Source organism: Pelophylax lessonae (genome assembly GCF_965119305.1).
Source record: "Pelophylax lessonae genome assembly, chromosome: 2".
NCBI classification, from domain to species: Eukaryota; Metazoa; Chordata; class Amphibia; order Anura; family Ranidae; genus Pelophylax; species Pelophylax lessonae.
This window is the reverse complement of record NC_138769.1, coordinates 471,590,424-471,613,989: the sequence shown is the minus strand read 5'-3', so window position 1 is coordinate 471,613,989 and position 23,566 is coordinate 471,590,424. Positions and strand designations below refer to the sequence as shown.

Sequence of the window (23,566 nt, the reverse complement as noted above, 5' to 3'; positions counted from 1 at the left end):
GACTTGAACAAAATAAATGACTTGACTTGCTTGACTTCTAGCAGGGACTCGTCTTGACTTGCTTGCTTTTCGCCACAGTAACTTGAGACTTGCTTGAGACTTGAAGGTTAAGACTTGGGACTTGCACATGTGTGACTTACTCCCATGTCTGCCAGGCAAAGATAATGGCTGAAGGTTCGGTATTTTGGGCAATCACAACTGTACAATCACAGTGATGTCTACACTGGCTGGGGATAGATGGTAGTGCACAAATGCAATTATATAGCTACAGTGTTAGCTGCAGGGTGGGCCAAGTGGACAATAAAAGAGTGTATTGTCTACAGATGAATGTTGCCAACACAGCCTGTATTAATGCACTTACAGTCCTGCACAACAAAACATAAATGTGTGCAGTTTAATTATTCCTTCCTAAGCTCACCAATTCCTGTTGATTGGTGCAACCTGGAAAAAAAGGTTATAAAAAGAAATCTGATTTTGTCTTCTCCCACATTGACTCCTGTGTAGGATGCAAGATGATGATGGCATTGGCACTCCTATGGTGCTGCCACACCCAGAATAAGATTTTATACATACACACATGTATATATATATATATATATATATATATATATATATATATATATATATATATATATATATGTGTATATATATATATATATATATATATATATATATATACACACATATATATATTTTTTTTATTTTTCTTTTTTTTTCTCCTCTTTGACCTACCTGACTGGCTAGTATGTGATGTAAATGGTCTACACATATGGTACAGGCATTATTCAAATTTATTCAAAGCTTCACAGTTTGTTTTTATCTACAGATAAAAATGTAGTTGTGATGTTTTATTTTTCATTGTTACTTTAACTATCATTATTGTTTTTTATCACTGAAGTTACTGAAAAAAATTTTTTTTTTTTTTACTGCTATGTTTTAGCATGTGGGAGGGAGAACAAGGAGAGAACATAAAAACTCTATTCACATACTGTTGGTGGTGCATATTGAACCAAAGATCCCAGTGCTGAAAAACATGTTTCATTATTTGTTAGTCACCATGCTGCCTGAATTTGTTGTTCATCATCATCAGTTATCAACATTACAACCTCCCTGCCTGGTTGATTCCTGATGCTGATTATGATGTTGCACTGTAAGGCAACCAATTCTATCCAAAATGGAGCTTTCAGTGTTTGTAAACACTGCTTAGCAGCATAAATCAGAAATACAATGTAACATTATTATTACTAGATTTTTACCTTTGATCTGCATATGATATCAGTTAAGCAATCTAACAAGTAAAGGAAAAAAGTGTTCTTATTTTACTCCTTATTAACTATCAGTTCTGATTTACTTCTTCTCTAGTAATATTCAAATGTTTTTCATTATTACTGTAGTTTGTAAAGAAAAAAAAAAAAAAAAGTGCAGTTTTTTTAGGGTTTTTTTTTACATATTTTTGTCTATAAAAAAAAATATATATATACACATATATATATATATATATATATATATATATATATATATATATATATATATATATATATATATATATATATATATAATATATTGTTACTATAAAAAATACAAATTTATTTTCAAATAAACAGGCCCATAGCAGAAATGTGGAAATTGCTCTGATCAATATGCTTGCTGCTGAGGCTACCAAAAAACACTTTGTAAACTGAAAAATAATATTCACACCATGAGTTTTTGTAGGACCAGTTTTAACAGTACTCCCAAAAATGAATTTAACTGTTTTTTATTTTAATTATTTTACACTTTGTTTTAATTTACATTTATAGTTTTTGATGTGTGTTCAGATCAAAGTGGGTTTAAATATGCCTTCAAAGTCTATAGAGAACACTTTTCCTCTATTTCTACATGAACAAGAACCTGGCCAAAATGTAGGATGCACTGTAAATATGTAGCAAACCAGATATTAAGTGCAAATCAGGTAGATTATCGACACAGCAGATTTGGCCACAGTTCTGAAAATAACATCAACCTTGCTAGTCAGAAAAAAAAGTATTATTTATTTTTCCTAAAATGCACTTTCCTTTGTAGGGGAACGACGTTTCATCAGGAGAGCGTGGAGAAGAAGGTATTATGGGCTTCCCCGGAACAAGGGTAAATTACAGCAATATAAAAGACTGTATACAATATACAAAAAAAAAAAAAAGATGCATGTTACCTGACTTAAACTCTTTGCTTATACAGGCAATTGACATGTGCCTTTTGCTACTTGTATTCAAGGGTTTTTCCACTTTTTCAGTCAGATTTGAGAAAACCCCACATTATATTTGTTATGTGTTCCCATTCGCACATATCTAAACACTTTTTTTTTTTTTTAAATATTTCCTACTTCTTAGATCTTTCTAAGTATAAAGTGCCATGGCTGATTCTAAGAATTGTTAGATAGTCTTAGGCCCCTTTCACACATACGGTCCGTTTGTTCGTTTTTCATCCATCCGTTGACGGATGAAAAACAGACATCAGTGCATCTCTATGTAAAAATGGATGACAACAGATGATCATCCGTTAACATCCGTTTTCATCTGCTTTCGTCAATGTCTGTTTTTTGGAACGGATGAATGTCCTATTTTTCATCCGTCAAAAAAACGGATCGGACGAAAAACGGATGTAAACAGACAAATGGTAAGTTTTTCATTGGTAGTGGATGTAAAAAAAACGGATAAAAAATGGATGAAAAAACGGATGAAAAACGGATGGAAAGGGATGAAAAACGGATGAAAAACGGATGAAAAATGGATGAAAAAGCGGATGAAAAACAGATGGAAAAGGACGAAAAACGGATGAAAAATGGGTGAAAAAACGGATGAAAAACTAATACATTTTGACGTGACTGAACTGATGAACTGAACGGACCGTATGTGTGAAAGGGGCCTTAGTGGGGTTGGTTTTAAAAGACTGCTGAGTGCAATATCTGGTGAAGCTCTGCATAGAAACCAATCAGCTTCCAGTATTTTATTTAAAGCGGTAGTATCCCACTTTTTGACACTTTTACATACAGGTAAGCCTATAATAAGGCTTACCTGTAGGTACAATTAATATCTCCTAAACCGGCACGGTTTAGGAGATATTTGCAGTGCATGCAGCCGCTCACGCAAGCGGCGAATGCGCTCTGAAGGTCCGGGGGACCTTCAGTTTTCCTTGCCGGGAGCTTGCCGGAAAATCACTCCCGCGCGCATGCATACAGGCGGTCCGCTCTCATCCGATCCCCCATAGAGGGCAGCGGGGGCTGAGACACCTCCCTCTCCGCTCTGCAAGCGGAGACGGAGCTGTCATCCGCCGGCTCAGCAGGGATCGCGGATCGATCCCCGCTGAGCAACACGGATCCGCCTACGGAGGCGGACCGTGTGAAAGAGGCCTAAAAGGTCTCTTTATATATATATATATATAAAAAAAAAAAACAACAATGAGACAATTTCTGAAAGACCTGTTTCTTTTGGTTAGGAATGATTTGCCAACTTTCAAGACTACCATCCACCTCTTTCCCAGAAGTAACAATATAGGTTTAAAATCGGTCTCAAATATAACCTAAGGTCCATGATTTAAAGGGTAACTCTACTTTAGTGGGAAAAAAAATAGCAAATTAAAAAAAAAAAATAATATAGCACATACAATTGCGACCCAAATCATATTGTAATTGAATGTTATTCAAAATTACTTTTCCTTTTCAATCTGCAGTGCTGTAATTTTCTGAAAATGTAAAGCAATATGGCTACCTGGAGGTGTTCTGTACACAGATGGTGTACTGACCACACCCCAGATTTGTAATTTCCTTCTTGTGTGATTGGCTTACTGATTTTACCAGAAGTCTGCACTAAGATAAAAGTGAGAGTTCAGGCCTCCCCTCCAACAAAAATGTCATTTTTGGTGAGATACTCCCAAAGGAAAATCACTTCTAAAGGGATGCAGACCCTGTAATTTTCCCCATTAGAGCCTTGCAAGTGCAGCAGCTGATTAATAATTATAAAGACACTTCTATCGGATTCACTTTTCACGTGGATAGAGACAAATAAACAGTGACTTGTTCAGAATAAAAAAAAAGTTAAGAATCTGCAACAAAGTTTGTTAAAATCCCTGCAATGTACATAGATCACCTAGAAGGGAGTGTTTTTTTTTCTCAACAAAAGTAGAGTTACTCTTTATTGTTTTTCTATAGCCACTGGATGTACTATTGTCTTTATTCAACCTTACCTACTTTGTAACTATGTATACATTCAGATGCCACTGTACTTTCTCAACCTGTTTTTTACCTAATTGGAGTCATAGATTTCATAATAATCAGATTCATTTTTCAGGGTCCTGCTGGAAATGATGGTGCTCCTGGAGAAAAAGGAGAAAATGTAAGTTCATTTTTTTTTTTTATCTTTATAGGTCTCCCTTCCTAACACACTGATGGTCAACTTGCATAATATACAGTGGGTACGGAAAGTATTCAGACCCCCTTAAATTTTTCACTCTTTGTTATATTGCAGCCATTTGCTAAAATCATTTAGGTTCATTCTTCTTTCTCATGAATGTACACATAGCACCCCATACTGACAGAAAAACACAGAATTGTTGACATTGTTGCAGATTTATTAAAAAAGAAAAACTGAAATATCACATGGTCCTAAGTATTCAGACCCTTTGCTGTGACACTCATATATTTAACTCAGGTGCTTTCCATTTCTTCTGATCATCCTTGAGATGGTTCTACACCTTCATTTGAGTCCAGCTGTGTTTGATTATGCTGATTGGACTTGATTAGGAAAGCCACACACATGTCTATATAAGACCTTCCAGATCACAATGCATGTCAGAGCAAATGAGAATCATGAGGTCAAAGGAACTGCCTGAAGAGCTCAGAGACAGAATTGTGGCAAGGCACAGATCTGACCAAGGTTACAAAAAGATTTCTGCTGCACTTAAGGTTCCTAAGAGCACAGTGGCCTCCATAATCCTCAAATGGAAGACGTTTGGGATGACCAGAACCCTTCCTAGAGCTGGCCGCCCAGGCAAACTGAGCTATCGGGGGAGAAGAGCCTTGGTGAGAGAGGTAAAGAAGAACCCAAAGATCACTGTGGCTGAGCTCCAGAGATGCAGTCAGGAGATGGGAGAAAGTTGTAGAAAGTCACCCATCACTGCAGCCCTCCACCAGTCGGGGCTTTATGGCAGAGTGGCCCGACGGAAGCCTCTCCTCAGTGTAAGACACATGAAAGCCCGCATGGAGTTTGCTAAAAAACACCTGAAGGACTCCAAGATGGGGAGAAATAAGATTCTCTGGTCTGATGAGACCAAAATAGAACTTCTTGGCCTTAATTCTAAGCGGTATGTGTGGAGAAAACCAGGCACTGCTCATCACCTGTCCAATACAGTCCCAACAGTGAAGCATGGTGGTGGCAGCATCATGCTGTGGGGGTGTTTTTCAGCTGCAGGGACAGGACGACTGGTTGCAATCGAGGGAAAGATGAATGCGGCCAAGTACAGGGATATCCTGGACAAAAACCTTCTCCAGAGTGCTCTGGACCTCAGACTGGGCCGAAGGTTTACCTTCCAACAAGACAATGACCCTAAGCACACAGCTAAAATAACGAAGGAGTGGCTTCACAACAACTCCGTGACTGTTCTTGAATGGCCCAGCCAGAGCCCTGACTTAAACCCAATTGAGCATCTCTGGAGAGACCTAAAAATGGCTGTCCACCAACGTTTACCATCCAACCTGACAGAACTGGAGAGGATCTGCAAGGAGGAATGGCAGAGGATCCCCAAATCCAGGTGTGAAAGACTTGTTGCATCTTTTCCAAAAAGACTCCTGGCTGTATTAGATCAAAAGGGGGCTTCTACTAAATACTGAGCAAAGGGTCTGAATACTTAGGACCATGTGATATTTCAGTTTTTCTTTTTTAATAAATCTGCAACAATGTCAACAAGTCTGTGTTTTTCTGTCAGTATGGGGTGCTATGTGTACATTCATGAGGAAGAAGAATGAACCTAAATGATTTTAGCAAATGGCTGCAATATAACAAAGAGTGAAAAATTTAAGGGGGTCTGAATACTTTCCGTACCCACTGTAAGTTAACAACCCCATTACTGGTATGATGTCAGTGCCGTTTTCTGTAGTGTTGTATTTTGAGCCCAAGTCGACATGATGGTGCACGCCCAGGGGATGTATCCCTTACAGCCTGAGCTCCCTGGAAAATTGAGTAGTGCTGGAGAATGGGGGCAGATATGGAGGGCATTTTTATTTTATAATTTTTTTAGAAAATGAACTTTTAGATGTATAATAAATTATTTTTATATTATATATATATATATATATATATATATATATATATATTATGTTTTGCTTGATAAAAGAAGAGAAAGCTGTCACTTGACAATTATAAAAGCTTCACAGCTGCCACTACTGATGCATCTGCCATTAGAGGAACAGGGTCATAAATTACCTTGTTGTGATAAAAATAGAGAGAAGTACTATTGTGCTTATTTAATACAACAGTGCAAGGAGCAAAGCATTACAAGCATTATGCTATAGCCCTCGCAGCCAATTAGAAGTCATCTTGTTTTAGCGTGGCTTCAGTAAAATTGAATTCTAATTGCTCTTTAGAGATTTCTAGGAATTTCCACCTTGCAGTACCTATTATATTCCATATGTCCTATGAAAATGATTAGCATGACTGGCAAGCAGAAATGTTAGGCTTATTTCTTTACTATGTTTTGCCTGCTTTTTCCAATACAATTTATCAGTAAAACAAAGGGAAGAGAGGGAGCTGCAGTTTAGAGAATAAAAAAGTAATATGAAAACTTTCTTTCCTATGAAGAGAGATAACACCGCTCAGGCCAGTCAAAGTCCACGATTCAAGGTGGGTGCTGAACCCCTGCTTGCCACCAGGAGAAGCATAAAAGAAGAAAATGGTCGCACACGACCACGGAATCCAATGAAGAAAAGTTCCTTTATTCACATAAGTGGTACAAGGTACAGCAGGGTAGGACAGTAGACTACCAAGTAGTGAACAAGCACATAGTAATCATGTGAAACGCATCTACTGTCCTACCCTGCTGTACCTTGTATCACTTATGTGAATAAAGGAACTTTTCTTCAATGGATTCCATGGTGGTGTGCGACCATTTTCTTCTTTTATAACTTTCTTTCCTGACAGACTCCATGGCAGCATATGTATGGGTTAGTTCCGCGTCCTTTCCTACCCTATAGGACCCCACTCCCATAAATTTCTCTCAGTGCTAGGGGCCGCATTCCTTTTTTGTCCTCCTCCTACAAGTTTGGAGTCTTACCCTGTGTGAAGATTCTCTGTGACCCAGGCCTGATGGCATTCATGCGAGGTGGTGGATCCAGACGGTGTCCTCGCGGGAGTCCAGCAATCCCAGCTATTAGAAGGGTGGACATGGGCAATAAATGCAGTGCCATGAAAAGCTGTAAACCCTGACCCTTGGCAGTTTAACTGCAATTTGGCCAAACATCACAGCTATTAGTGGGAGGCCTTTACGCCCTAATCGCACATGCCAGTAACGTTTCTGTGGCAGCCTCAGAAGTTCCAGGCTGGTCGCGTGTTGCCGTGGTGCAGGCGCGCTGGAGGTGCGGTGACGTCAACCCAGGCGGCAAATTTAAACAGCTGTCAAGGCTGTGTATTCGGGATGACCTGCGAGCTTGTGCGGTGGCTTCCCCAGGCTCTGTCTTTTCCAGCCCTGGTGAGTCCTGTGCCAGCTGCCTTGCTCTGCAGGTTTTTTCTCCTTTCTGTCTCACCCTCTGGTTCTTGCAGTTTCCAGGTCTGAGCAGTGCCGTCATGATGTCTCACTTCCCCCTGGTGGCCAACCCTTACGCAGCAGGTAGGACTAGTTCTGTTAACCTTTAAATTCTTTTTTTTTTTTTTTGTTTTTTTTTTTTGCATATGTTCTTTTCTCAGCACATCTAGGCCTGATTGGCATCACTCTGCATGTGAAAGCAAGGACCGTTCCAGATCAAAACACTGTAACTCCTCCTCCAGATCTAGATAGCATAGGTCGCCATCCAGATCTAGGCGTCTTAGAGGAGATTGTGAATCCGCATCTGAACACCACCCTCGCCCCAATTCCAGCCGATTCGAGAGGAAAACCTGCTGGGAATGTGGGCCCCAGAAGGCAAGTCACTATGTGAGCCTTGTTACATTCGGCCTGTGAGAGAGAGAGAAGGCGGAGATCAACAAGTCAGACCGGTGGTTCAAGATTAATTTAAAGATTTTGATCTGGCCGTACCCCTATCCCTTCGGTCGACGTGCCGTGTTCCCCTTCAAGGGATGAGTTTATTGAGTCGGGTCCCTCACAACTGAGAAGAAACCTCGGACAGTGAGTATGAGATAGGTGACCCAGGCACGGGCTTTGATTTTGCCCTAGTGCCACCGCTAGTTAAAGCAGTTAAAGAAGCTGTGAAGTTGGAGGAGCCGGTGGATTTGCCCTCGAAACTAAGAAAATACTTCAAACGTCTAAAAAAAGAATGCTTAAGTTTTCCTTTTTTTTGTGTGAGCTTGGCAAGATCATCACTGATGAGTGGGGCGGAGTGGAAAGGAAGAACTCCTTGCTGACCAAAATACCAAAGATGTATCCCTTTAACAGTGAGAAAGTGAAACATCTAGAGTTGGCCCCTATAGTCGATGCAGCCTATATGAGGTTGGTGAAGCACGTCACCCTTCCGCTAGAGGATTCGGCATCCCTATAAGGACGGCCTTGACAGGCAAATCCACACTGACCTCAAGAGAATCTATATTATGGCTGGCATGGCCTGTAAACCAGCCATGGCCCTTGCGGCTATGTCCAAAGCACTGGAGACTTGGACAGATAATGTGGATGCAGCCCTGAGAGGTGTCTCTGAAGAAGTGGCCAGAGGTTCAGCTGTTTATGAACTAAGACTGGCGGCAGTTTTCCTGGGGGAGGCCTCTATTGATATTATTCGCCTAGTGTCTCGGGTCATGCTTTCTTCTGTCACGGCCAAGCATGCCCTATGACTGCCTTGTTGGCTATCTCATTCTGCCTCTAAAACAGGCATGGTGTAGGATCCCCTTTGAGGGTTCCTCTCTTTTTGGCAATAAATTAGACAGTGCCATAACCCGTGCCACAGGTGGCAGGTCGGGGGGTTCCTTTCCAAGGATCGACGCCTGCTGGACCAGAAGAGGGATCTGCACAGGCAGAGCTCGGATCAGGCAAGGGAAGTCTGCCTTCAGGCAACTGGGAGACCACTAAGTCCTTTTGATATTGGGACTGTCCAGGCGGCTCTAGTAGGCACTCGATTGCTCCTTTTTTCGCACGTCTGGGCAGCCTCGATCAGGGACCACTGGGCCATCAAAATGGTCTCCTCTGGTCAAGCCTGGGCATTCAGCAGCCCTCCTATGCTCCAGTTTATACCCACAACCCTCCCACATTCAGAAGAGAAAAGGTAGATTCTCCTATCCTATGTGGATTCACTGGTGGCTCAGGGCACTGCCATGCCTGTCCCGGCCGGCGAGATGTTTCAAGGTCTTTAATTGCCTCTCTTCATGGTCATGAAGAAAAATGGCTCCTTGAGACCAGTCATAGATCTAACGCACTTGAATTCCTTCATCAGGAAAGAGAAATTCAAGATGGAGACACTTTTTACAATCTGCCAAGCGGTGCAGCCAGGCAACTGGCTGGTGTCCATAGATCTGAAGGACGATTTCTATTATGTGCTGATAGCGGAAGATTTCCATAAGTTTCTTCACTTTGCCGTAGACCAGGTCCACCTTCAGTTTACCTGTCTCCCATTCGGGCTTACGACATCGCCTCATGTCTTTTCAAAACTCTTACTGGCTGTCGTGGCCCTGTTTAGGACCAGAGGCATTTGTCTACACCATTATTTAGATGACCTGCTGTTGCTGTCCGAGGACCGAGAGCAGATCTTACTGCACAGAACCTAAGTCATCTCCAGACTTCTTAAGTTCGGCTGGTTGTTGAACATGAAGGAAAGTCACCTGGAGCGGACACGGTGATTCAGGACAGAATACATCCAGCATTATCATCCCCTCCTCTCCAGGCCTCACAGTGCCTGAGGATTATTGGTACTATAGTGGCCACGACTCCCATGGTAATGTTGGCACAGTGGAAAATGCGGCCTTTCCACAAAGGCTTTCTCCAGCAATGGAGTCTGGGGAGCCAGGATGATTCCATATGGATAACTTCGTCCATGCCGGAGAGCCTCTCTTGGTGGCTACAGCAGAAGGACCTCCTCCCCTCTCACTCCATCATCCACGTCTCCTGGATTACAATCACAACATACGCCAGAAATTTGGTCTGAGGTGCTCCCTGCTTATCGGAAGTAGCCCAGGGCAGATGGGACTTCCCCTCTCACGGGATAGTTACGTATATTCTAGAACTCCGGCCAGCACTCCGCGCTCTTCAAGCTTTTCACCACTTAACAGCCGGGCCTCGTCCTCCTAAGATTGGACAACACAACGGCTGTCCCATACATAAAGAGGCGGGGAGGGACTCGCAGTTTCTCTCTGCTTAAGGAGGTAAAGCCAATCATGTCCAACTTAACAGCTGTCTACCTTCCCGGAATCCAGAAAGTTCAAGCGGACTTTCTCTCGAGGGTACGCCTGGACAACAATGAGTGGGCTCTCCACACCGAAGTCTTCAGGTGGGTCATATACCTGGGGATTGTCCCGGAAGTGGACTTATTCACCTCCCTATGCAACTTCAAACTGAAGAAGTACTACACGAGGTGTTGTTGACCCCAGGCCTTAAGAGTGGAGATTTTACAAGGCGTACGCTTTCTCCAGTTCCTGTCATCTTCATGTTCTTGCGGAGACTCAGGATAGAAGAAGCAGAAATTTTGGCAGTAGTTCCATACTGTCTGAACAGGCCATGGTTTCCCCTATTGATGCAGCTCAGGTTTTGGAACCCAGTTCCTCTGCCCTCCAGACCGGATTTCCTGTCCCAAGAAACTGCTTTACATCCTTGCCCGGCACATCTGCACCTGATTGCTTGGTCCTAGAGAGGGGAAGGCTAGAGGCCCTAGGTTGTCCAAGCGGAGCAATCTCCACACTGTTGAGTGCTAGAAGACCTGGTACCAACAAGGTCTACAAAAGGATCTGGTCTAATTTTATGGAGTATATTTCCAAAGTAGCAGGCTATTTCAGTGATCCAAAAAAACAAGATATCCATGGTTTCCTTCAGTCTGGCCTGGACCTGTCCTTGGCAATCAGCTCCCTTCAGGTTCAAGTATCAGCAATTTCTGCCTTTACTGGAACTTACTGGGCTAAACACCTCCTTATTCGCCAGTTCTTAAAAGGGGCTGCTAGGCTTAGGCCTCTAAGAAAACCCAGATTCCCCAAGTGGGACCTCCCGTTTGTCCTAAACTTCCTTTCAGAAACTGAACTGGAGCACACAGGTCGGCTCTCAAAAACATTTCATTGAAGACTGCCTTCCTGGTGGCCATCACTTCAACAAAAAGGGTCTCTGAAATTAGCGCTCTGGGATGTAAGGAGCCGTTTCTGATGTTCTTGCCCGACCGTGTGGTGCTGATTCCCATGCTGGATTCAAACCCCAAGGTTTCTTCTGTTTTCCATGAAAACCAAGAGATCGTCCTGACAACATTTAGATCACTCGAGAGCCCTAATGCACATCCTCTAGACGTGGGAGAGGTCCTGAAGCTGTATTTGGAAGCCACAGCTCCCTTCCGTCAGTCAAGGGTTTGCGTGCCTCTGTCAGATCCATTGCAGCTTGGATTGTTCAGACCATTCAGTGTGCCTATAGCGCTTGACTGCTCATTCGACCAGCGGGATCTCTACATCATGGGCAGCCTCTCAGGATGTCGCCCCTGAAGTGATCTGCAGAGCGGCTTTGTGGTCTTCAATTAACACTTTTATGGCCCATTACTGTTTTGAATTGGTCTCTTTGTCTTCTGTTAACTTTGGTTTGCGAATACTGTCTGTTGATGGTGCAAATTAAACCTTTTTTTTTTACCAGCAGCTGCCCACCCGGGTGTTTGTGGCTAGTTATTTCCCATATGTATGCTGCCATGGAGTCTGTCAGGAAAACTGAAAATTTCCTTACAAATACTTACCGTAATTTTCCTTTCCTGATGGGCTCCATGGCAGCAGAAGTTCCCTCCCATCTGCTGGAGTAGGCTAGTCATGGGTGGCGGCCCCTAGCACTGAGCAAAATTGAAGGGAGTGGGGTCCTATAGGGTAGGAGAGGGCAGGGCTAACCCATATGTATGCTGCCATGGAGTCCATCAGGAAAGGAAAATTACAGTAAGTATTTGATCAGAAATGTTATGACCTGTAAGATATGACAGCCAGTTATGAATAAAGTACATTTTAGCTAGGATGATTAGCGGTATCAATATCAGTATCAAGCTCAAACACACACTACTGATCACTCACAATGTTCATTCAGAAAGGGAAGGGGCCGGCAAATGATACTTTCTCCGCTCATCCTAAAAAATCCCCACAGCAACAGCCGGCTGGAGAGGAGTGGAGGGAAGCCGGAATATCTGTGGGGGTAAGGGGAAGAGGAGCCAGGGCAGTAGGGGGAATCTGTGCTGCACAGGGTGATTAGGCTGTGCCTGGGCACACCTGGCACACCATGTGCGCACACCTATGGTATCAAGTCCTATGATCTTATTCACACTGACAGCTTTGAACTTTGAGTCCATTTAAGATATATCTTAGATGCAGCTCACTCCTGCTACAGTATATTAATACCCTATTCAGATACATTTTTTTTAGTGGAAAGTTTTGTTTAAACTTTGCAACTCAATCTTTGTTTTTTTCATATTTAAATAGGGATTTCCTGGACTCAATGGTAATCCTGGAATTCCTGGCTTTAAAGGACTGAAGGTAAAAAAATGTTTATATATATATATGTATTATTATCCAACTGTACTTCTGACCAGTCTTGCTGTATGTGAATTAAACCATGCCAATAGACTGCAGTGCTGGTGAGTTTCTCATTTCTGCATTTGCCCTTGCATCATAAACACGCTGTATATTTTTAATGGCCGAGTTGTCCTGGTGCTGCGTACAGCTGCCCATAGACATAAATGGGTGAGGTGGCTGTATGCAGCAATGCACAGCTGTTAGAGTAAAGTAGTGCATGTACTCAGATGTAATGTCCCTGAGTGTGCATTCTAGATATTATATCTCGTCTGTGCGCATGTACTACTTTGCACTAATAGCACTAATGTGCCCCCCCAGCTCTTTGTTTGTTTATGTAATAGCAGCACAATGCTTTGTACAGCTGCCTTCACCCATTCATATCTATGGTTGGTTGAATGCAGCTCCAAGGCATCCGGAGCACCAGAAAGTATATGCCGCACAGGCAGATGGTCCCATGTGCAAGACACCTTGCCAGTATTTGTTATGTCTGTCTATAAAGACACATATTTAACTGTCACCAGCATCACAATGCAACCAGCATTGACAATAATATCTAATTGTCCATAACTATTTTAGCCAGGCCTTATTGAACATGGGTGGGGTACTTTGAAAATAATTAGTAAAAATGTTTGCAAACCTGGAACATTCGTTCTAGGCATAGCACATTTAAACCATGCATGCCTTTAAGAAGGTAGTACTAGACAGGGGGTCTTCATATGAATAAATGTGTACTCAAACCAGGGACTACAGCTGATTATTGCAACCAATTAGGGTCATATGATCCAAATTTCAGAGCAGAAATTTGTAAGCATTTTTAATTTTTGCTATTTTAATTCATAGGATGTTGTGTGCCTTTGTTTCTATTGTGTTGCCTAGATTGTAAAATACATTTATAGTCTCTTTATTGTAGGAGAGCTAACTTTTGGAATTATAGTCAGTGGGTACAGACAGGTTATTATGAAGGATTTTATTTGGAATACCACATCAGCCCACGCAACTTCCACTACATCTGTGTGATTTATTATCAGGATATACCACATCCCATGAAATACTAATTTTATTTTAAAAGTTTATTGCTGTCTAGGGGTAAAGAGACTTTTCAAAGGGAACTTTGCTTTGTGGGAATCCCCATCTGTTTTACAGACAAATCATAACTGCCTAAGCAAACAATTAGAGCATTAGTCATGAGACTATCGTCTATTGCCTAAAGCTGCAGAGTTCCTGTTCACTGCTTACAACTGACATCTCAGACAAAAATATAACCTGTACACTGCTCTAAAGAACCAGTAGCCTTATATTACAAACAGCTAACTAAAGAACAAAGCATGCACATAAAATGATTAACAGCCCATTATGTTAAAAAAAGGTTATTAATTAGTGGTGTCAAGTACCTAAAGGTCCATAAATATATTAAACTTTAGGTAAACAAGTGTTTTATATCATTTGTAGATAAATGTATGCAATCATTTCTACGTAAGTGCAGAAACCCAAAAATGTAAAATGCAATCACACTTCATATAATGTAAATCTGTTGCTCAAACCAATCACTTTCAATGAGACTGCTGAATCAGGAGTCAGCTGTCCATAAATTTGCTCTAGCAGCATCCAAACTTCTTTCATTTGGAAGTATAGTAAAGACAAGGGTCAAGCCCCCCTTCAAAAATTATTTTTGTTACTTTCTGAAAGCAAACATTTTTCTTGTATATTACTGTCATGCGTTTTATGAAATATTTTTTTCTGTGGCAAAATTGAATAGGGAGAAGAAGGTGAAAGAGGTGCTCCTGGGCCACCAATCTATATTACAGGTCTTACAGCACAGAAAGGTAACTATGTTTAATGCTAACATCAAGCATGCACGGATAACATGCCTCTATATCTACACCCATATAGGGTTGCTGCCTCATCCCTTTGAAGCCTCGTACACCCGCAACGATTATCGGCCGACCAATCGTCCGACTTTTGTGGTGGTGTTTTGTTGGTTGGAATGTGCCTAGACTGCACACAAATTTTCTCGGCCAACAAAATTCTACTTCAGAAGTGATGTCATGTGTTGGTTTGCTTTCTTTGTGTTCTTTCTTCTCTGAGCATGCCCAGTCTTGCTCATCAGTTTTTTCCCTGTCGAAATCTGTACTGACTGCACGAAAATCGGCCGTTGTGTTGACGGCCAACAAAAATTTTATAGTCTGCACACCAGATTTTTTTCGGCCTAAAAGTCGGAGTTGGTTGTCGGAAGCATCATACTCACAAGCCGAAAATCGGCCGATCGGACGTTGGCCGAAAATTCCCTGCCAATTTTCGACACGTGTGTACGGGGCTTAAAACTGAACATATATGAATAACTCAGTTTGTGTGGCTAATGAAGTTAGTAATTAGATTTTAACAAAACGGCTATAAAGTGGCTGTTTCAGGGCAAAAACGAGGTAGCAGTAAAGTAGACAAAAGCAAACCTCTTACATTGAAACAAATTTAAAAAATCACCTCTACTTCTCTCGGTCTGCATTTGCTCTTACATGAAATGTCCTGGCATTCTTATGGTCAACGTAGGGTTGCCACCTCATCCCTTTTAAACCCGAACACATATTAATTACACAGGTTCTGTGACCGATTAAGGTGGTAATTAAACTCACTAAGGGCCGGTTCACAGTGGATGCGGTGCGAATTCACAGCGAATTTGCAGCAGATTCTGCACCGCATCAGAATAGCAGGCAGTTCACTCGGAAACGAATGACACCCCCAAATCAGTTTGCAAAACACAGTGCGATCTGTGAAATAGGACAGGAATAGGATCACATGGGTGCGAACAGCCATGTGATTTATTTCTAGTGCGGACAAAAAAAAGGGTCCTGTACGAGTTTGGTCTGAATACGATGCAAATTCAGCCATACAGTTTGTATGACTGAATTCCCATCGCACAGACGTCGCATGTGATCTGCATAGCAATGCCGTGAAAATCGCATGCAATGTCTGGCTTCGCACCAGTGTGAACTGGCCCTTTGTGCCTTATCTGCATTAAATTAGCCTCAGAACCTGTTTAATTAATATGTGTTCAGGTTTAAAGGGATGTGGTGGAATCCCTAGGTCCATGGGATGTTTCAGTGAGTACCACATTATCTCAATGTAACACACTCTGAAAGTCCTATTATGCGTAAACTTTGAACACCCATTACACATTGGCTTTTAGATCCAATAAACTGCTGCTATTACAATATACTCCTTCCAGCAGTCCCGCAGCTGTATATATTGTTCCAATAGGAAAGAAATTGATGTGGTGTTAAATTAGTAATTGGATCCAATCTGTACCTTAACTGCATTTAATTGTCCACAGAGCCTGTGTAATTCATATTAGTACAATTTTAGGGGATGAAGGGGACAACCCTACCCATCTATGGCAGCACCACAAATTATTTATTAAAAGTGAATTCTGTTGTATGCTATGATATTTCCAAACACCCAAAAAACAATGAGATTACATTATTTAATTTAAATGCTGTTAAAGCTGAAGTTTAGCATGCATTTTGGGGATAGGGCACCAAATATATTAGTTATGTGTAATAGTGTCAGATTAATAAAATACATTCTTGCTCTCAGCCAAAAATAAATTATAGTGAGGATAGCTGCACCTCAAGTATCCCGAACACTGGACCTACTGGCAATACTAAAAACGAAATGTGCACTGTACATTTAGTATCAAAACAAATAAATAACACATTCAGTAATAAGTGCAAATAGGCAAGTGTAAAAAGACCAAAACAATAAATATGTGTTGTCACTTTAAATTACACAAAAGACCAATGAATGTCTAATTCATAAAAAAAAGTGTAAATGAGCAAATGTCAAAATCTCCAATTCTATTATTGTGTACAATAATTTCCAATAATGTAAAATTCAAAACAGCAAAAAAATACAACTAAATAAAATTCATATAAAAATCGGTGATAACAAAATGCTCAGTGCTTGTAAAACTTCCACAGAAAAGTGCTCCAGTGCTCAAAGATGTTCCTTAGAGAAAAATAAGTGCCTCTTATGGAATAGAAAAGTTCTTGAATTACAATCAAAACAATCAAAAGCGCATAGTCTCCATATCCAAGATTGGCACTCTCACTGTCAAAGGTCTCCAGTAGTTTATCAACGGGATGTATAAACAAGCCCCCTGTGATCAGACTGTCACTCTCCGCATAGACATGGGAAAAGGGAATGGAAATAGATTCAAATATAGGAAAGGAGCATGAACGGCTCACACTCAGACTGATACCTATGCTGTTTATTTGGCAGAACAGACAACAGCTGGTCAGTGTGGAATAACTGCTCACACTTTCTATTCTGTTAGAAATCCACATTAAAGGACTTCTGCGATCTCAGAGCATTGCGTGATGTGCAGAGACTTTACTTTACTTTGTGTATACCATTACCTGCAGGTAGGGCTACTGTTAGAAATCACAGGCCCCCATACAGCCTACCTGGCAGCCCCCCACTGGAAGTGAGGACATAGATTTATAAGTCCCTTTCTCTGCAACCTAAGCTGCACAGAAGAATAAATAGGAAGCATTCTGATGCTTCCTGCTCATTCACAAACTGAAGCATAATAAATGCAGTTTACTACGCTTCAGTGATGGATGGACACAGTGATTGGTCCATCCAAAGGGACCAGAAACATAGAAACATAGAAACATAGAATGTGTCGGCAGATAAGAACCATTTGGCCCATCTAGTCTGCCCAATATATCTGAATCCTATGAATAGTCCCTGGCCCTATCTTGTATGAAGGATAGCCTTATGCCTATCCCATGCATGCTTAAACTCCTTCACTGTATTTGCAGCTACCACTTCTGCAGGAAGGTTATTCCATGCATCCACTACTCTCTCAGTAAAGTAATACTTCCTCATATTACTTTTAAACCTTTGCCCCTCTAATTTAAAACTGTGTCCTCTTGTGGTAGTTTTTCTTCTTTTAAATATGCTCTCCTCCTTTACCGAGTTGATTCCCTTTATGTATTTAAATGTTTCTATCATATCCCCTCTGTCTCTTCTTTCTTCCAAGCTATACATGTTAAGGTCCTTTATCCTTTCCTGGTAAGTTTTTTCCTGCAATCCATGTACTAGTTTAGTAGCTCTTCTCTGAACTCTCTCTAGAGTATCTATATCCTTCTGGAGATATGGCCTCAGAATTAGTCAGTACCGATACTAAGCATTTGCATGTGTACTTGTACTCGTACAAATGTTTCGATACTCAAATTGATACCTTTAAGTCTGCAGACTAACCGGGTTCACATATGTTCAGGGCCAGTTTTAGTGTGAAAGCATCAGGCATGAATTCAGTGTGAAATGGAGAAGAGCAGCTGCCAGGATATGAAGAAAGCAGTCAGCTAGTAGAAGATTAGAGGTTAGAGAGCTGCAGGCTGCCCAGACTGTCTCTGGGATCAGTGCAGGCTTCTGCAGTGTGTGAGGTGGAGAGGGGCTGCCAGAACCTGAAGATACATTTGCCGGCTAGCAGGGGATTGGAGATGGGGGAGGGCAACATACTGACTGATGTGTCAGAGAAGGCAATGCCCTAAGATGGGAAATGTACTTGCCAAAAAGCCTACTGTTTACAGAGCTCAGCATCTTAAGCTGAAATTTATACACACAAGTGAATGAGTGAGAGCAGCCACATGTGCATTAACAGATAACTCAGTCAGTAGTTTTTACCAGCAAAGTAAAACAAAAGGCAGGCAGCTGCCATAGAGCCCAAGGAATCATTTGTCACATATTAAATCTTTAATAAGAAAGAGTGTACATAGTAAAAAAAAAAAAAAAAAAGGTATAAAAACAATAAAATGTCTAAACATAAAAAAAATGTAATAAGTTTTAAACAAAGTCTTCTTATTATTATACAGGATTTATATAGCGCTAACAGTTTGTGCAGCGCTTAACAAAATGAAGGCAGACATTACAGTTACAATACAATTTGGAACAAGTCTTGGTTTAAAGCAGGCATGTCCAACCTGCGGCCCGGGGGCCGCATGCGGCCCAGAGCCCCAGGCAATGCGGCCCACTGCCCTCTGACAATTTTTATTTTTTTTTCATGGGGAAGAAGGAAGTCGGGTCGGAGGCTGCCTCGGAAGGGATGATCCTCTAGTTGTGTTAAATTAGTGCTTGGGGGGGGGGGGCAGCAGCGCGGGAAGGGCACAGCGGTGTTTTATTACTTATATACCTTAACTATAGTTTATATTTTATATGCGGCCCGAGAAAATTTCTCTACACTCAGTGTGGCCCAGAGAAGCCAAAAGGTTGGACACCTATGGTTTAAAGTAAGCTGTCTAGTGTTATAGTAATGAATTTAGGCAGGGAAGCTATGAAGGAAGAACCAATCATAACATGACAACATTTCTAGTGGTAAAAATGCATTGCTCTCAAATTTGTTACATGCTTACAGGAGAACGAGGAGATCCAGGATTTCCTGGTAATGTTGGTCTTGATGGAGAAACTGGAGAGAAAGGAAGTACTGGCCTTCCGGGCTTAATGGGATCACCCAGCCCTTTCCCAGGTAATTTTTGATGTGACATTATTGTATTTTTTTTTTTCATTCTCTTATTAAGTCACTGACTAAATATTCTTTCTTGCATAGGTCCTCCAGGATTTCCTGGATTGAGTGGTGAAAAAGGTCAAAAAGGCTATCAAGGAAATCCGGGATTACCTGCCTTTCAAAAAGGGAGAGAGGGAGAACCAGGAGAGCCTGGCCCAAGAGGACCCATTGGTTTTCCAGGGTATCCAGGTAAGTAGCAATTGTGTATTTATGTCAAAAGAAAGGCACAAACCTGCACCTACAGTCATTCGTTTATTACAAAAAGTGAATTACTTTACATTTCGTGCCAAGATATAGTCTTAAAGGAAATCTGTACTTTGAGAAATTGGGCTGTCATTGCTGACAGGGGAGGGCTGGCAGCCTTAGGCCTGGGGGGCAAGTTCAGTCAAGTGGCCCATTGAACCATCGAATCAGTTTACCATCCATGCCCACCAGGTTTTGGACTTGCAGCTGTGTACAGTGTCTGGCCCCTACATTAATCTAGCCCTGAGTGAGGCCTTTTTACCAGTTTTTACCACTTTTCAGAGTGGCCCGGGGAGCAATTGCCCCCCTGCCCCCCTTGCCAGTCCTCCCCTGATTGCTGACATATCCTTCTGAACATACCTAGCAGTCTTGGTGATTACCCGGCTTTAATACTGACCTGGAACTATTATGCACAGGGGTAAGGAGTTTTGACTTCACTCTGACTTGCTATTTACTTCTATCAAGTCAGTGACTCGCCAGGCAAATTTTTCAGAAGCAGATCGGCAGTGGCAGCCACGCCACCATATTTAATTTAGAACAAGATTCTTTTACTATAGCATAAATATGTTTCTACAAGTCTACTAATATAGTGGGGTCAGACCTATAACATCCTTTTTTCTATCAGAGATTCTCTCTTTCCTTCTCTCTATCATTGTTCCTTTCTTATTTAATAAATAAGAAGTAGATATGGCTCAAATCAAAGAGGCAGTTTCACCTACATTCAGTTCCATTAGCAATGGAAAAAAGCTAATCTTGGAAATTAATCGTATTCAAATTACACACAGCTTCATATTGCCTTTTTAGGTGGGCGCATTGGAAGAAAAGGTGCTAAAGGATCCCCAGGAAATGATGGGTCAGATGGATACCCTGGCTTTGCTGGTTCAAAAGGACTTAAAGGTGATTATATTTAAATCAGTGTTATAAAGTGAATATCCAGTCAAGACTTGTTTCCTTCGTTTTGCATAGGGTGGAAAAGGGTAAGAACCTGTGTCAGATTTTTTACTGCAACTAGGGGTCTAAGAGATTTACCCTAATTTTCTGCCCTGCTGACAATATTTCACCAAACAGGAAGCGATAAGAACTCTACATAAGCAACAGAAAAAGCAGAAAAAATGTTTTCCTTTAGCTTGGAAGGGGAAGGCTAAAACACCTGCCTGACTTTTATCTTGGTGTATCCCTGATTCCCATTAGAATCCAACAGGGTTCTAATCTTTACCTACTCCATTCAAAACTAGATCAAAAATGTTAGCTTGATATGCACTTTAAATAATTTTAATGTGGTCATGAAATATAATTATATAGTTATTGCAATTCATGATTTTTTGGCACATTATTATGTATTTAATGGCAAAACATTTTAATTTAGTTTTTGGTAAAGTATGAAAAATGTTAGATTGTCTTCCAGTTTTTAGGCATCGCTCACACAATCATACTAAAGTATACATAGCGCTCACTCCCGGAGGGGCCGTGGAGAATATGCCCAGGTCTCCCTTGCTAGTCACAAGCATGCATACCAACCATACGGGTTCAGTCTAGGGGATGTAATTTTAGAAATTATTGCTGAGTAATATGAAAGAGGAAAGGGATTTAGGATACTCAAAAACGATCAATAGGAGGATAAACTTCTAACACAAATACATATACCTGCAGGCACAAATGAAAGTCCCAAACACAGGTCTTACTCACAAGGTCCTAGGAGTTGTCTGCCATCCAGTTTACACAGATAGATCCTCAGTGAGGGAGACAAAAGATCCTTCTCTAGACCAGGACTTCAGGACAGTACCTTCCAGCAAAAATCCATCGATAACCTTCACTAGACCCTCAGCTTAGTACCTGCTGAGGCCCAAACTTCAATCTTTGACACAGCATAGCTGCCTCCCAGGGGCACTAGCCCCAGGAGAACTGGAACCCTCTCTGAAGGGGAAAAAACACTCTGGAAAGGCCTTTCATACATTTATCACCTCCCCAGCCACTGTCTGGGTGCCCCCTTCCAGGGATTGGCTGGGGCATGATAAATTCATACTGGACATTTAACTCTCCCTGCCCTATATTCTTCCAGAAGCAGGTGAGAGAAATCAAACACCAGCTAGGAAACACTAACCAGACAAAACAATAAATTACTGTTCCACTGACTGCAGTGAAGCCAAAATAGAAATGTAATACCTGAAAAGAAAATTGGTGTTGGCGCTGCTCTTTGTGCAATATGCTAATGCGATAATGTATTATACTCCAAACATTTGAAAATGAATGTACAGCATATATGCAAAAAGTGCATGTGCTAAAAAAAAATATAAAATGGTTTGCAATATATATAAGAGCTAATGTGCAAAACATTGAACAAGAAATACTAAAGTACAGGTGCTAGATACAGGTGTCCAGACAATGTGAACATCTAACTACATTAAACAATATGTGCATTATAGACATGTGTTAAACCAAACTGATCCATGTTTAAAAGAACAGTCCATTAGTTAGTCATATTTTGCAGCTCTCTTTGCTGGTCCTTATGGCGGTGTCAGTAAAAACCGCAATGTTTCTTAATATTGCAATCAAGGATCCATGCAATCACATGCAGTGTGCCTGGTGTCTCCACTCGTGCCCCTTCCTGCTATTACACTGACTAGACATCTTTCCCCTTTCAACACCCATTCTCTTTACAGGTATTATAACAGACACTACCTTGGTAGTAGTTATTAGGGAGGCAGCAGCTCTTTGCACATTTAGCACCTTTTCACGCATTTGCCCATAGCGAGGACCCCTACTTACATTTAGTTAAAAAGGAATTTTAGCCTAACAGCCTAAATGAATGAGGGCTCTTCACGTACCCCCTCGCAAAAGGGCTATTCTTGCCCACACAGGATGCACCCTCCAAGGGGAATAATACAGGGGTATACTATTGTCTCTTATTACTCATTGCCACAAAAAATAAAATGAAAATAAACGCACCAACACCTTAAAAAAAAGTCCTTTATTATATTACAAAATAAAATAAACAATGATTACATTGCAATCCCATCACTACTTGACAGGTCCCCGGTGCTGCAGAAATGTGAACACAGTGGTGGGGATCCCGGGTGGTTCCACTGAAATGACAGTCGTGACCATATTTAGTCAATGATATCTCCCAGCATCTCCTCTGCTGTGTTTACATTGCAACTATGGCGGACGTTCAAGGCGAGTACACCTATATGTGCTAACACATAATATCATTAGTTAAATACTACTATTGTAAACCATCACTGTTGCAAATTAGACATCATTTTAGGAAGTCTTATCTTGTTATTATGATCGAAGTGCATTGCAGCCATCTGTAAAGAACACATTTTTGTCTGACATCCTGGTAAGCGTTTTCTGTGAACAGAACAGATATCTTTTACACATGCACAGGTGTTCACACAGGGCGTGCTGGATGTGCCTGGGCACACCCTATTCACCCCATGTGCATTAGCATTATCGCTCTGTGTGCTGGCAGGAAGCTGGGAAAGACATCCCTTGTACCGGCTCTGCCATAAGAGAAATGTTTACACACTTTAACTTCTCTGTGCCAGCAGAGATCGATGTGGTGAAAACAAATATATATAGACACAAAAACACAGATACATGTGGGTTTGAGCTTTGGGGTGCATACACTAATGCAAAAGGCTGAGCACACCTATGTACACATGCATATTCAGAGTTCAGGGCAGTGGAAGGTAAAAATTATATTCTTGATAGGTAACAGATTCTGCAATAGCATCTTATAGCACATAAATGTCACACTAAAGCTTCTCATTACAAATAGATTTTATTGATCAATTGTGTATACATTACAGTGTACATTTGTTACTTTTCTGCTGCTAATAAAGTCATGATTTTGTATTACAGATTT

General features: G+C 41.3%; 1 protein-coding gene across 1 annotated transcript in view; it reads left to right on the top strand.

The window, feature by feature from the left end:
- The window catches only part of COL4A2 (collagen type IV alpha 2 chain), a 281,040-nt gene that overhangs the window by 176,226 nt on the left and 81,248 nt on the right, over window positions 1-23,566 (top strand). Inside the window, exons 16-22 of the mRNA XM_082244771.1 lie at window positions 2,062-2,124; window positions 4,323-4,367; window positions 12,801-12,854; window positions 14,650-14,716; window positions 19,306-19,416; window positions 19,498-19,644; window positions 20,503-20,595. Coding sequence (XP_082100897.1) covers window positions 2,062-2,124; window positions 4,323-4,367; window positions 12,801-12,854; window positions 14,650-14,716; window positions 19,306-19,416; window positions 19,498-19,644; window positions 20,503-20,595 — 580 coding nt within the window. The remainder of the gene's footprint in view (window positions 1-2,061; window positions 2,125-4,322; window positions 4,368-12,800; window positions 12,855-14,649; window positions 14,717-19,305; window positions 19,417-19,497; window positions 19,645-20,502; window positions 20,596-23,566) is intronic.